General features: G+C 46.8%; 1 protein-coding gene across 3 annotated transcripts in view; it reads right to left on the bottom strand.

Annotated features, from left to right (window-relative positions):
* The window catches only part of MTOR (mechanistic target of rapamycin kinase), a 106,340-nt gene that overhangs the window by 38,583 nt on the left and 52,941 nt on the right, over positions 1-14,816 (bottom strand). For all 3 annotated transcript variants that reach the window (XM_051988555.1, XM_051988557.1, XM_051988556.1), the window contains 2 exons: positions 4,568-4,643; positions 1,133-1,272 (listed from right to left, as the gene is read on the bottom strand). In XM_051988555.1, the coding sequence (XP_051844515.1) occupies positions 1,133-1,272; positions 4,568-4,643 (216 nt within the window). The remainder of the gene's footprint in view (positions 1-1,132; positions 1,273-4,567; positions 4,644-14,816) is intronic.

The following is a 14,816-nucleotide window of genomic DNA, read 5'->3' as shown; positions in this document are numbered from 1 at the left end:
GCAGAGTAGATCAAGGGTAAGTTCTAGTGAGGTCTAGATCAAGGAAATAACTCTTCACCTGAGATCAGTACCTAGAGATGGAGTAACTTACTGGGGGCCTACATTTAGAAATCCATCAATGCTGTTTACTCCCATGGCTCTGAATACTCAGAACAGGACAGAAATGATTAGATGTAAGGTCTTTATTCATTACCCAATGAGCTTGTGGTCAATGACTTAATTAACTAAAATCAGATCTTTCAAAATCAGATGGTAGAAAGTACACTGAAGAGTGGGGGCCATCTGCACCCAGCGAGAGGACTATGGGGACTAAATGTGGATCACAATATAGCATTTTCACTTTGTTGCTGTTTGCTTTCTCATTTTTTCCCTTTTGATCTGATTTTTCTTGTGCAGCATGATAATTGTAGAAATATATTTAGAAGAATTGCACATGTTTAACCTATATTGTATTACTTGCCTTCTAGGGGAGGAGAGCGAAGGGAAGGGAGAAAAATTTGGAACCCAAGGTTTTTCAAGGGTGAATGTGGAAAACTATGAATGTATTTTGAAAAATTATTATTCAAAAAATATTTATAACTGTACTTTTTGTGGTATCGAGAAATTGGTAAAATATACTTTGTGGATAAAGACTGAACAAAGTATGGCACATGAATGTGATTGAATTTTGTGCCATAAGAAATGACAGCTAGGAAGCTTTCAGAGAAATTTTGGAAGATTTATATGAACTGATATAGTTAAGTAAGAAAAACTCAAGACAGTTTACCTTAAAGTAAAGGCAAACAACCAAAGCTACAATCTTAATTCCAAAAGACTGCTGGTGATGAATCCTACTTCTACTCTCAGAGAAGGGATGGAATACAAGTATGGAAGGAGGTACAGCAGTCAATCAGTGTCACATTACTTTGTTTAAGTGCAGTTAGAAGACAGGGGTCTATGGGGGCAGGGGGAGGGAGGAAGAGAGGGGATAGGGGAGGAGAGAGAGAGAGAGAGAGGGGGGGGGGGGCTCGTTTTGGGAAACAATAATGATGTTATATGGAAGACCAAATCCAATAAGGTGGAGATGGGAATTTAATGAGTGACTAAAAGGTCAATCTTAAACAGACCCTTCATCCCATCATGTAGGCTTTACCATTCTCCCAAGGCCTCCAGGCAGCGCATCCGGCCCAGCATTAACTCAGGGTCATCTTTGTTTGTGTCCATCTTTTTGTCATAAGCAACCAGGGCATCTTCCCATTCATGAAGCTTTTCATACCAGGTAGCCTGGATCTCCTGTCGGGTGGGAGACAGAGAAGAGTTCCGGCTATGATTTACGTGCTGGGGACTTTGTGAGGCAGCCGGGACACACTGTATGCCACACATTCTTCTTAGGCACTGGCCTGCATGTTTGATTTGAAAAGCACACTGTGGATGCCATTTAATTTCCTGGTTTATTCAAGTCTGTGTCTGGGCAAAGAGTTTCAACACACTTGGAGGCATCTGCTTTGGTACCGGTCCGAAATGCTGGTGCCTCTAATGTCAGAAACGATGCCAGGATATTTTAAGAGCATATGCTGGCCTGGGTCCCTTCTCCCCACACATCCCTGCCTGCCTTACTCCTGGGCTCGAGTCCCCGGAGCAGAAGGACACAGGGTCCTGAGGCTGGTGAGGGGTGGAAGGGCAGCCCTGCTGGGGGATAAGACTGCCAGGGCCTCCCTGGTACAAGTGTTAGAGCTGGGTCAGGCAACTGCTTTCCTGGGGTTGTGGTCTAACCTCACAAGATGGGCTGGGGCTTGCATAATTGCTGGCCATAAATGAGCACACATTTGTTGGAGCAGAAGCCTTCCTCTTTTTAGCTCTTTAATCTCTGGGTTTCTCCTTAATGGATTATAACTTTGAGGAAATAAAAGAAGTCTACTTGGAAACCTTTATATGTCCGCCCCTCCCCACTCCCCCCGTCCCCGTCTCTGGATGCTCCACCAATGTTCCCTCTTGCCGAGTCCTTGGCAGCTCTGCTTGTGGCAGGGCCCAGAAGATGAATTCCATGATGGTCCTGTGGGTCCTGGGCAGAGCTGGGGCCACGCTCAAACTCAGAGACCTCCACGTGAGCAGCACTGAGTCAGGTGGAGTCTTAAAGCAACAGAAGCTGACTCTCAAGGGCAGTCCCAAATTTTAAGAGAGGACTGGTGTGTTTTTTAGGTGCTTTCTCTGCCTCTTCCCATCTGAGTTTATCTTTGGGGCATGGTACCACCAGATGAAGAGCTTCTGTCAAGAGATGGCAGATGCTGCCCAGAGAATTACTTTTAAACGATGTGGTTCTGTATGGACAACGTAATCCTGGGGCTGCTTTGGGAATCACAATCACTAACCAATGCTGAAATGTTTCCCAAAGGTTTCTGTTTTTTGAACTCTTTGTGGAATTAAGTCCCTAGCTATCCCTAAGCTTGACCTTGAAGAAAAGAGCAAGAAAAGTACCTCCTCCTTTTCTCTGTTTGTGGGACAACCAATCAGACTCAGATGATGTGGCCCTCCTGGTCACCCCTTTTCTTTCCTTTTCATTATTTATTACAAGGGACAGTTTTCTGAGAGAGACAGATTTTGAAATGAAGGTAGCATAAAAACAAAAGATGACAAATTTAAAAGACCAATTCAAATGCCTTCTTCCTCTGTGAAGGAATCCCTGGTTAGGAACCCTGACCGTCAAGCCAAAGCCGCCTCCCTTTTGTACCCAGCTTGTATTCCTTCACCTTTGGGGGAGAGGGCAGGGTTTCTGTGGGTTTCCAGTGAGGAAAATGAAAGTTACCTCAGAAAACTATCTGACTTTCTCCAATGCAATTCTTAGGGCACACAAACTTATTCTGCACACATTCACTGAGACATTTCTGGAGCTACTAATCTGCCTTTGTGGCCCAGAGAGTGAAATTGCACTAAACATTTCTTAGACCTCTGTTTCCACATGGGACATATGGGCACTTGGGCTACGTGGCTGTGGGGGGCTTGGAGGAGTGGCCAGGAAAGGGCTGTATTTTTCTTTTTCTCTAAGGTTCAGCAATACAGTTTGGTTTTCACTGGCACACTTATCATAAATTATCGGGTATTCTACTTCTAGGTTGGTTTCCTGGCCCTCTACTAGAGGGGGAGCTCCTTGAGCATGGGATCCTGCCTTACCCAGTCTTTGCATTTCCTCTGCTCACAACAGGCACTTCCTTAAGTTTTTATTTTGAATAGTTGCTGATTGAAGAAGTTGTTTTTGTGTCCAGTGGTCAGTGGGCCCTCTCACCTGTGGCAGAACTATCTCCCACTGTCTCTCTACTAATCTTGTGGCCATTTTGTTTTACCATTTACTGGAACTGGGCCTCTTGTGCACGGGGCAGAACCGCACGGGACAGCCCACCTTCTTCATAGCTCGGCTCTAATTGGCCCAAAAGAGAAAAACTAGAAAAAAGAGTGACTATAAGGTGATGACTTATAGCAAAACTATTCAGAAGGTTGCTTCAATTCACCAAGACACGCAAATTCCTGTGGAGCTTAAGAGGTGCTCAAAATAACACATAAAAAGTAAATTAGGGCCTTCTTTTAGGCAAAGCTCCTCAAGGAAGCAGCTACCTCCAGACCCCAGAGATAGAGCAGACTTTGACTTGAAGCTGACATCTGGGCTGCCATGGTTGAGATCCAGTGGACCTGTAGGGTCACACATCCCAGACTTGCCTTTGAGGATGTCAAAAGAAAGCGCGATCTGTTCTGGGAAGAACTGAGCACCTCTTGGCTCCATCTCTTTCTTTCCACAAAGTACAAGATGAATGTCATATGCCCCTAGGAGCATATGGGTACTTGCAGATGTGTTTTCTGAGCCATTACACCAAGTTGAAGACAGTGCATTAAGGAGGGAAGCTTATCAGCCATGTGATATTTGCCTCTGCTCTCTCCCAATCACAGAATCTCAACTCCCAAAGAATTCAATACAAAGTTTGGTTTGTATACCTATTTTATATATCTATGTATGTGGGGTGACTTAAAAATTTCTTGGGGCCGGGAATGGAAAGGTTTAAGAAGCCCTGATCTAGGCCCACCCCATCATTTTACAGAGGCAGAAACTGAGGCCCAGAGAAGGGAAATGGCTTGCTGCAGTCAGACTGCTGGGCAGCAGGAGGTGAACCCAAGGTTCCCAAACCAGGGACAGCAACGTGGCCTCGCGGACAGAGCGCTAAACTCGGCACCACAAGGACCCAAGAGTTAACCTTGCCCCGTGATCCTGAGCAAATGTTCTCAAGTCTCCGGCTCAGTTTCCTTTCTATAAATGGGGGAGAACAGCGTCTGCCTCACAGGATCCCACGTGATAAAAACAGAAAGTGCTTCTCCAGCCTCGAAGAGCCAAGAAGAATAAGTATTTCAGTGTTGCGCCGATACTGGGTCTCTTGTATAATTTTTCCTATATTTGATATTTTATTTTCCCATTTACATGTAAACTGGCTCTCTCTCTAAGGGGTCTCTAAGACCCAGCGAGGGGCCGTGTCGGGGATGAGGCGAGCCTGGCTGCCTGTGCCCTCACCCTCTTGGGCTGCTTTCCCTAGCCAAGGGAAGGACTCACCAGCTCTCCAAAGTGCTTCATGGCGTACTCCAGCACCCCAGCTGCTGCCTCTGGCTGTTGCAGCTTGTTGTTGATACTAGGAGAACAAAGAGAAGGTGGTTATCTTCTCAGAGCTGAGGCTGTGAGGTGCTAGGGATCCCGCAGAAGCCCACCGGCCCCTGGGCAGACCAAATGTCCTCCGGCCTGGAAAGGCCAGCTTGAACGACTCCTCTGGAGTACTGTACTCTTACTCAGTTTGGGGTGATGCAATTGAGGAGGTGGCCTTGGTGGCCACCCAGTGGACACTCTGAGAGCTTCCTGGAGAGCACCCGGCCCACTAGCCACCTCCAGATGCCCACCACGGGTCAAAGACCACCCGGCTTCACAAACAGAAAGCGCTACTCTGATGTCCCCAGGGATAAAGCAGCCTGTGGAACCACCCTCCTTGGGGGCTTCACGGACCCAAGGGATGCTGATGGAACCAGGGCCGCTGCCGAGCCAAGGGTGTAAGTGGTCCGAGAGCGCACACCGGTGACTCGGGGCCCCTGGGAAGCTTTCTCCTCTCTGGGGCTGGGAGTTCTGAGGATGCTCAGGGCATTCTGGCTGTGGCCCTTCCTCAGTGCAGATGCTCTTTTTCTCCCTCCTTTCCTCCTTCTCTTGTGGATAGGCTGGGGGTGGGGGAAGGCTGTTCTGCTCCGCACTGTTGCCAAGGCCAGGCGCCTGGTAAGTACTGATTATTTGTTCAATCAAGTTATAGAGCCCATATCTGCAATCGGGTTCAGATGGCAACAGAGCGTGGGGCTGGCATCGGAATCTCGCCTCTGCTACTCAATGCTCGAATGATGTCGGCCAAGACCTACCACCTGCAGACTCCATTTCTCTCCTGTAAATAAGGAGGCGGACGAGCAGCTCGATAAGGGGCTCTCGAGCTCTAGCCTTGGTTCTCCCGGGAGTTCCCCGACCTGGCTGGCTTCCGGCACAGGCCTGGTGGAGCCAGGAGGATGGCCCTCGGGCCTCAAGGGCCTTGGGGGAATAACAAAGGAGGCCAGGCTTGGAGCCACTTGGGTGATGAGTGCCAAGCACAACCAGAAGCCTGACATACCGAGGAAAGGGGGAATGGAGACTCCGTCTCATCAGGAGCGTTCTCTAGGTGGGGAAGAATGGGTGAAACACCATGGAAGTACTAGCATACAGGTGAGGCGCAGTGGGCAGGACTTGGAGTCCTGCCTCAGACCCACTAGCTGTGTGACCCTGTGCAGGTCATTCACCTCTCATGGTCTCAGACCTCTTTTGTAAAATGGGACTAACAATGCCTATGGTTATAAAAATGAAAGAAGCCATCTTGTATGAGCATTATAAAAAAGAAAACCCACTATGGATCCAAGCACAAGTCAACAATTTTTTTGTGTCCAGAACTCCAGAATGTCAACAAAATGAAAACAAGTCAACATTTTCAAAATGTTAGAAAAGTGTGCCTTTTCACTAATGCATGGTTGGTGGAGTTGTGAACTAATCCAACTGTTCTGAAAGGCAATTTGGAACTTTTCCCAAAGGGCTAGCAAACTGTGCATATCTTTTGATCTAGCAGTGCTATTGGGCCTGTTTCCCAAAGAGATCATAAAGAAGGGTAAGGGACCTGTATGTGCCAAAATGTTCTTGGGAGCCCTTTTCGTAGTAGTAAGAAACTGGAAACTGAGGAGATGTCCATCAATTGGAGAATGGCTGAATAAGTTATAGTATATATATATATAGTATAAGTTATGGAATATTATGATTCTATAAGAAATGATCAGAAGGATGATTTCAGAGAGGCTTAGAGAGACTTGCTAAGTGAAATGGGAATCGAGATCATTGTAACTAAAAAAAACAAGATTATATGATGATCAATTCTGATGGACGGGGGGTGGCTCTTTTCAACAATGAGGTGATTCAAGCTACTTCCTGTAATGGGCCAGAACTCTTGGAGAAATGTACTTAGGCAAGGATTCTTACAACAAAGTATTAACTGAGAGGAACTGATAAGACAATGGTTGTCTAGTTTAGCATGGTGATTAATAGTTCTCTAGTTCAGTACATGTACTTAGCACTTAATATAGTTCTACAAGATTCATACCTACAATGATATAATTATAATAGAATATTTTAACAGCTAACAAGGACTGGATGAGAGACATTCCATCTTTGGTCAGGCTCCTGGTGGCTCTCCTGGGGGACTGAAACAGACTCAGGGAAGACAGAAGACCGGAGGCTAGAGCACAAGCTCCTGGACTCAGGGAGACTTCAAGATAGAGACTATCATGGTGGTCCTCCTGCCCCAAGACACATTCTGGAGCACCTCCAGAGTTCTGGCCCATTACATCTCCTACTTTCTTTTGTTTTAGAACAATAGATTTGTGATAGAGAGAACCATCTGCACCCAGAGAGAGGACTGTGGGAACTGAATGTGAATCAAAGCATAGTATTTTTATCTTTCTGCTTTTTCTTTCTTGTGTTTTTTTGCCTTTTGGACTGATTTTTCTTGCATAATGTGACAAATATGGAAATGTATTTAAAAGGATTATACATTTATAACCTATATCACATTGCTTACTGTCTTGAGGGGGAAGATAGGGAGAAAAAATTTGGAACACAAAACATTACCAAAATGAATGTTGAAAACTATTTTTACATGTATTTGGGAAAATAAAATAGTACTGACAAAAATCCATCATGTCCACGAGACCAGCCCTACGAGGAGGAATGACTAGGAACTAGCTCAGAGGAGAAGGACTGAGGCTCAGGGCTGCCTCCTTCACCAGCCAACCACTCCTGCAGGATCACAGGGCTTCTCCTGATTACAGCTGATTAGGCAGCGGTTCAGTGTGCACACAACACTAAGAGGGCTGAGGAGTTGGAGAGTTTCTTCTGCCCTCTAGCAAGGGTGGTGGTAGGAGGGCAGAACTGGAATCCCAAGCTCCCAATAGGTTTGAGTGATGGGCCAACCCCAAGCAAACTTCAGTAAGAAAAATGTAAATTCCTAAACTTAATTTAGGAACAAAACTCCACAGAACAAAAAGGATGGTCACAGTAACCCACACTTCTAGGGGGGACTGAATATTACAAAGTACTTTCCTTAACACCAGCTCTCTGAGCAAGTATTTTCATCTACATTTTTCAGAGGAAGAAACTGAGGTCCAAAGAGGGGTCTGGGTGACTAAGTAATATCAGAGCTGAGATTTGAGGTGTTCAGTCCCTTGGTCCATGGCTTTTCATTATGCCAGGTTGCCTCTTAGGGTACTGTATGACAGCAGTTCTAGATGAAGAAGACTCTGGGGCTCTAGCTAGTTGTTTTCTTAGGGCAGCAATAAGGAAAGGGGAGAACCCAGCACAGAGAAGGTGATGATCCCGTCATAATCTGCAATGAAAGGCAGCATGGTGCAGGACAGAGACCTGCATCCAGAAGATAGGGCGTCAAGTCCCACCTTGGATTCAGAATGGCAAACCATATTACTGCTCAATGCCTCAGGAAACTCCCTGGGACTATAATTGCAGAAGAGGTTCGGGGACAAAGGGAATCACACTCAGACAGAAAAAGATCCTTGTGTAATTGCTTCACCTTGTTTGCCTCAATTCCTCACCTGTAAAATGAAGGGGAGGACATGGCAAACTACTTCAGTATCTTTGCTGAGAAAACCCCAAATGGGATCATCAAGAGTTGGACATAATTGAAAAACAATCCGACAATAAGAGTTTTCCAAAGTGATTTTACACATTATCTCATTTGATCTCCCTCCTAGGGAGGAAGGTGCTACTGTTAAGCTATTCTCCTTACAGTTAAAGAAACTGAGGCAAACAGGCTGAAGTGATCTACCCAAGGTCACAGAACTAACAGAGGGCACATTTCAAGTCTGGTCTTCCTGACTCCAGGATAGCACATCCAGCTGTGATACAGCATCAGTGTTAATTGGGGAACAAATGCAATACAATTGTGAACCAAGTGGATTAATAAGCTGGTCAGAGAGCTTGGTGACAATCTAGAAAGCAGGGAAAGACAAAAGCCCTGAGAACTCCCAGGCAAAGGAACCATAGTTCAGTTCTGGGGGTCAAGAGCAAAAGACTTCTGGACCAGTTCTGAGGAGTGAACAGTTCAGACCAGTAAGGCCTAAGAACCAGAGCTGGATACTTAGAGTCGTGCAGGTAAAAACTAACCAAATCACAGCTACTTGTGGTAAAATAAGTGGCCTAAATAGCAGGTGCAGGGGCAGAGGCTGGGGTTGGATGCTGGCCTACATGTGGTGCTCCACATGTGGTCCATATAGCCTTTCCTATTCCCCTTCCTTCCACTTTGTCTTTATTGTAGTTTAAGTACATGTTATTTCCAGGGAGAATCAAGGCTACTTGAGGGCAAGTACTATTTCATTTTTGCCTCTGTATTCTCAGCCCCAGCACAAAGTAGGTGCTTAATAAATGCTGACTGATCAATATGCACTCCTATCTTAAATTTCAAGGCTTTTCAGCTTTAAAGACCAGAGCAAATGTGCTACCCACCATTTTCCCCTTTCCCCTTCTCTCATCTAGTACTGAAGATAACTGAATTAACCAAAAATTGTCCTAACAATTGACTGGTGCAACCCAGTTCTCTGGCCTCTCATTTTCCCTCAACTGTTATCTGATGTGAGGAATTGAAGAATGGCCACTGTATTTTTTTCTCTGAGAGAGAGAGAGAGACAGACAAAGACAGAGGGAAAGCATCACTATTGCCATGATTCTCTTTTATCACTTTAATTTCCTCCAGAATACTCTTTTCTTAAGCTAATTTTTCCCTTTGGCTTTTTGTCTTTGTGGACTGCCCATGTGAACAAGACTATTCTACTGGAGCATCCTAACAGAAATTGTTGAAGTTTCACTGCAGATTTCAACTGGATCAAAGTTACCAACCTAATGATGAACTGAGACAGACATTTTAGGATATTCCATTCCTCTTCCTCCTGTCTTTACTAAGTACCCCAATGAGTTGAACACTTTATTGAGAATAGCAAAGATGCAATCTTCACACTTGGGGAACTTATAACTTAATGGGCTCTCACATATACTATCTGTGCATGTAAATAGTGTTTAAATAGTTGACATTTTTTGTTTATATAGTAAATAGATTTCTGACATGTTTATGGGTTGAATGTTGTAAATTAGCTAATAATGTTATAAGGCTGTCTCCACCTGTCTCACCTCCAACCATACACTTCTTGATTCTTCCCGATTGTTATCTTCTACAAATTAGTGAAACACATTCTAAAAGCCTTTCTTTGTGCTAGTAAATCAGGCCACTGAGGCAGGGATTTCTATGGGCAAGGGGAAAAGGGACAGATCAGCTCATATGGGATTCATTTGGCCTATACAGTCCAGGGGGTGGACTCCTTTCTACTCTGAATTGTGGGGACAGATGTTGGGAAGAGGTGGGTCAACAAGCCCTTTTAGAACTCAGGAGTCCATGGCTTCTCACTCTGTCTCTGGTCTGGGAGAAACATAGCCGTCTTTTAAAACATGTCTGTTTCAAACCCACAAGGACTTTCATGAGATTAAGGGGAGGAGTCAAAGACTTGGCTCCTGTTGAGAAAGGGCCTTTGCTTAAGAGACCCCTTTAATAAGAACCTGCCATTTTATGGGGCAGCTGGAATTTTATAAAGCTCATTGTATATAAGATTTCCTGTGGGCTTACTTACTAATGCTGGAGGTCTTCTAAAGGGGCAATTGTTCAAAGTAGTAGAGAAGTGTTTCACAACACAAACCAGACTAACACTAACAGGAGACCAGCAAAAAGCTCCTAAGAAAAAGTTTGGGGCGGGGGAGAGGGAAAGAGCAGAGAAAGGGTGGGGGTGAGAGACAGAAAAAGAGAGAGGAAGGGAGAGACAGAGAAGACAGAGAACAAGGGAGGGTGGGAGAGAGATATATTAAAAAGGGAGGGAAGGAGAAGACAGAGAGAGAGAGAGAGAGAGACAGAGACAGAGAGAGAAGGGGGGGGCGGTGTGAGATATTAGCAACATTCCCCAAGGATATAGACAACTGACAGCCAGACTACTTTTTCCAAACACAGCCTCCCTCTCCTGTGTAACCTCCCAGGGGCCAGAAGAGCAGGAGGTTCCTCCCAAGGAGGAATACTGAGACTAAAGAGACCAGGATTCCACTCGAAGAGGTGGCAAAGCAGCAGCTTCTGAGCCCCTTAGGACAGACATCCCATGTCTGCTATTGGCTGGTGTTCAATCTACATGCAGAGGAGACAAGTGTCCAGAGACCATCCCCAGAGCACAGCCCAGAGTGTTGTTTCAGATGATAGAGACTGGAGCCAAAGGGAAAAAGGATCCCATGAACCTTTTTCTGGGACGCCACAAAGGACAGGTTAGGCAGACATGGGAATGTACGCACATAAATGGAAGCCCCAACTGGTCCCCGGGACTTAATTTTCATTACAGAAAGCTCTGTTAAATACTGAGGGCCTGCTTGACTTCTTGGAGTTTCAGGGCTATCTTTCCCATAAATCCTCCCATTGGCAGGAGGAGGGATGAGAAACCCTGTTGATGATTTTGATTCTCTCTGCACAAAGATGGAGGCGCTGAAGCTTTTCTGCCTACCACCCGGTCCAGTCCCACATACCCCAAAGTGTTAACAGTGTTCTCTTCCACACACTCCTCCAATCCATCCAAAAAAGGGGAAGACAGGAAGAAGCTCTTTATGCAGAAGAGATCCCCACAGGCACCATCCCTTTCAACTGTGTTTCATCTGAAGTACACTGTGGCATCCCGATTGTTTCTTTCTGACCATCTAAGCTTGACATAATGTTTTTCTCTTAGCATCTTCTTTTGTAAAAGGGGAGGTGAAATCCAGAAAGTCTCATGGCCTTAGCAAAGCAGTAAAAGTAACCCTCACTCCCACTCTCCCCTCCAAGCCAAGCCCCAAGTGATCCCTTGCATTCTCATGCACTTGAGAAACAGAGGATGTCCTTAACCACCTTCCCCCAGTTCCTGGATTTCCTAAGCTATGACCTTCAGTGGGAGCTTGAATGATGCTAAATGTGTCCTGCTAATGTCCCTCCTCTGGCTTTTCTAGAGTTCTACTTTATCTCTTGTAAGAGTCTTTGCCCTTCCCGATGACCTTCACTCGATTAAGTGATGCAATGACCGTTCTCCATCAACCCCGACATGCTGCCAAGCCCAGACAGGCTGTAGTCACATCTGGGGGAGCTCCACATCATTACCAAGGGCTCCAACGAGACTTTGCTGAGGACATTATCATGTGCTTCCCAAGGGTCTCCGGGCCTAGGCTCTCTCTGCTATTTCCAGCGGAGCCCATAACCAGCATCTCATCTGGTCTGTCAAGTGAGAATTCTCTGAATTCCCCTGGCATTTAGCAGGGACCACATGCAACCCAGATGTTTGGGGCTGCTAGTCTGGATGATTCAGGGGCTGCTTGTCTGGATGATTCGGGGGCTGCTGGTCTGGATGAGGAGATTTCAAACCTATGTTTGGGGAACAAGCCAGATGCTGCTTTTTGATCCTTAAAATGTTGAGGGCTGGCGAGGACTTTCCACCATATTCTTTCTACCACTCCTCTCTCACAGAGACCCAGTTCTGTTCAGTATATTATAAATACCATTTTGTTATTCCTACATGAACCATAGAAAGAAGGCAGGGAAGCTGGGTCCTGTATTTTATCAGCTACCCAATTAACTTCTCAGGGACTTTGGTAACAGCAATAGAAGAGCCTGAGGAAATGAAAAGCAAGTGGGTCTCCTTTTGATTGGAGTGATTTGAAAGGGAAAAGACAGCAATTAAGGGAGAAAGTAAAGTGAGAGCTTTTGAAATGTTACAGGGAAGGAGAGTGTGACTTGACATGTATTTCGCCAATTTAAATGCAGACTGCAGGCAAAAGCAAGGGAGAGATTGAAAATCCTCAGAGCTACCCAATTTAAATTCAGAGGCAGGTGAAAATAGGACTCATGGGTCTGGTAGGATCATAATTTCACTGATTTGTGTCAAGAACTTTGGAAGAATTACTTTTTTCCCCTCCACTAGGAGGGGAAGGGAAAGAAGCAAGGCTTTTTCTATAAGGTTTCTAGGCTGGAGAACCCTGTGTCCTTGGAGCTCCGAGCAAACCACATTAGCAGGTTGTTGGAAATGAGATGAAATAGATTTGTTCTGAGAGGTGACCAGCCTCAGACAAATGACAACGGATTCCTTAAGGTTTGGTCCCAGAGTGGCCTAGGAGCAAATGCATCTTGCCACACATCTTCACCTTCCTCTGTAAGCAATTTCAGACGTGTCAAAATGTCTGGAGATGTCAAAGTGTCAGCCGTGGCGGGGGCAGGTGGGGTTGGGGAGGACAGGAGAGCGGACTGGGGAGACAAAGGACTGCCCAGAGGCAATTCCTAGAGGGCACAGAGGCTCACAGCAGGTTGGGGAGGGAAGGACCGTCAGGCCGCCCCGGGTGCTGGCTTTCACACCCGGGGCGCCCCTGCCCCTTCGCCGCTAGTCCACAAGGCTTTCCTGGCAGGGGTGGAGAGAAGCCTAGCGCATCCTCTGGCTCGCTAAGTGGAAGGCCGTCCTCTGAGTGTCAACGAGCACAAGCTGGCGGGCGCGGTATGCCGCTGGGGGCCCTGTCAGAGGCGGGCCGTAAAAATGATGAACGCCTGTCACCTCTCGGAGGCTTGGGCTGATTTAGGAAGCTCCTGGCAGGCGCGTCACTCCCAGAGTGTCAGCCAGTTAATTACTTCCAACTTTATCTTTCTTGTCACCACTTCCTGACAAATTGGCCATTATCTTTTATTCTTCCACAATGAGCACGGCTCCCGTTTCTGGTGCTGCCTTAGTTCTGCTCCTCCCCTCCCCCTCCTTGCCCCTTTTCCACGTCCTCTGCTTTGAGGGGGCCAGCTGGCCGACATGGTGGGCCCACTGTCCTGGGCTCTTTGCTTCCCTCCTGGAAGTAGACAGGAGCCCAGGGAAGGAAGCTGGGGGCAGCCTACCCAAAGCTGCTTCCTCGGGGGCTCCCAAGCACGGGTCATCAGGCATGGAACTGGCTGCTCCCATGAGCCTTCTGAGATGCTGAGAGGCAGGTCTGCACCTTCACCTGAACGGCCTTGATCAAGAGCGCCAGACAGGCAGGGCAGAGCGAGGGTCTGCATCGGCATGGACCCACCAAGGCCTGGGAGCGATGAGGGAGCCTGGGGAACCTCTAGCCTGAATCACAGTTCACGGCAGAAGGCCCACCCACAGCAGTACCCTGAAGGCTTGGGGTAACATGTCACCAGTAAATTATGTTATGCCATATAAATAGCAATCTGCTTCAGGTCTTCAAAGTTGCTTTATAAAGGCCAGTTGTTATATTAGGAGCCTACAGGAGGCCAGTAGCAGCCAGAAATAAATGTGAGCTCTACTGACTATAGGTAAAAGATCTAGTTTTGTGGGTATGGCTGAATAGGAGGCATTTAAGCACCAGAAGTTTGAAGCTATCAAGTCACAATTTGTTGCTTGTGCTTCGGTTATATAAAAAGTTTCCTTTCCACTCTGCTCGCATGAGCTTTTCAAGAGGGGTACAGATTATTGGTGGCACACTGACAGGCTATGAAACGAGTGAGTCCAGGGGCCTGGAATGTGTTTTTGCGGAGAAGTGAGTGTTTTTTGAACAGATCCTCACTTCTCTGGACCAAATGCTCTTTCTCCGTGCTGGGGAAGTGGGGGAACAGATGAGAGAGGGAGGAGGAACAGGGCTGGGTACTTTTCCTGGAAGCCAAGGAGCAACAGTTAAAGCCAGGCTTAGCCTTGCAAGGAGCAGTGTCAACACCTTTGGGACATGTGTTTGGAATTAAGATGCCGTGAGGTAAGTTTTGTGCGTCTCCTGAGAGTGCTCGGTCCGGCTCCAGCTCCCCTCACACAGCCAGCCGAGCTTTCCCTGTCGCTAATCGGTTGTTCAGGCGCTATCGTCTCAAGTTCCGTTACATTCTTCAAGAATGACCGGTCTGTTTTCCACTCAGACAGGATGGCCGGGCCCCAGACCGGAGGGGGAGCATCCTCGCTCCTGGGGGCCGCCCAGAGCAGCAAGGGCCTGTCCTTTGTCCCACCTTCCCATCAAAGCCTTGGCTGGGGTCCGTAGACATTGCTGGAGCTTCTGAGGATGGAGTCATTCGATAACTCTCAGTGGAGGGATGGTCTGTAAAGGGCACACCTATTCCAGAGAGAAGTCCAGCTTTGCAGGGAGCTTTTACCTTTTTCCTACCCTCATTCCACCCTATGATGCTAAGAGC

This window comes from Antechinus flavipes, chromosome 3 (assembly GCF_016432865.1).
Source record: "Antechinus flavipes isolate AdamAnt ecotype Samford, QLD, Australia chromosome 3, AdamAnt_v2, whole genome shotgun sequence".
NCBI lineage: Eukaryota > Metazoa > Chordata > Mammalia > Dasyuromorphia > Dasyuridae > Antechinus > Antechinus flavipes.
This window is presented reverse-complemented; position numbering and strand designations above follow the sequence as displayed.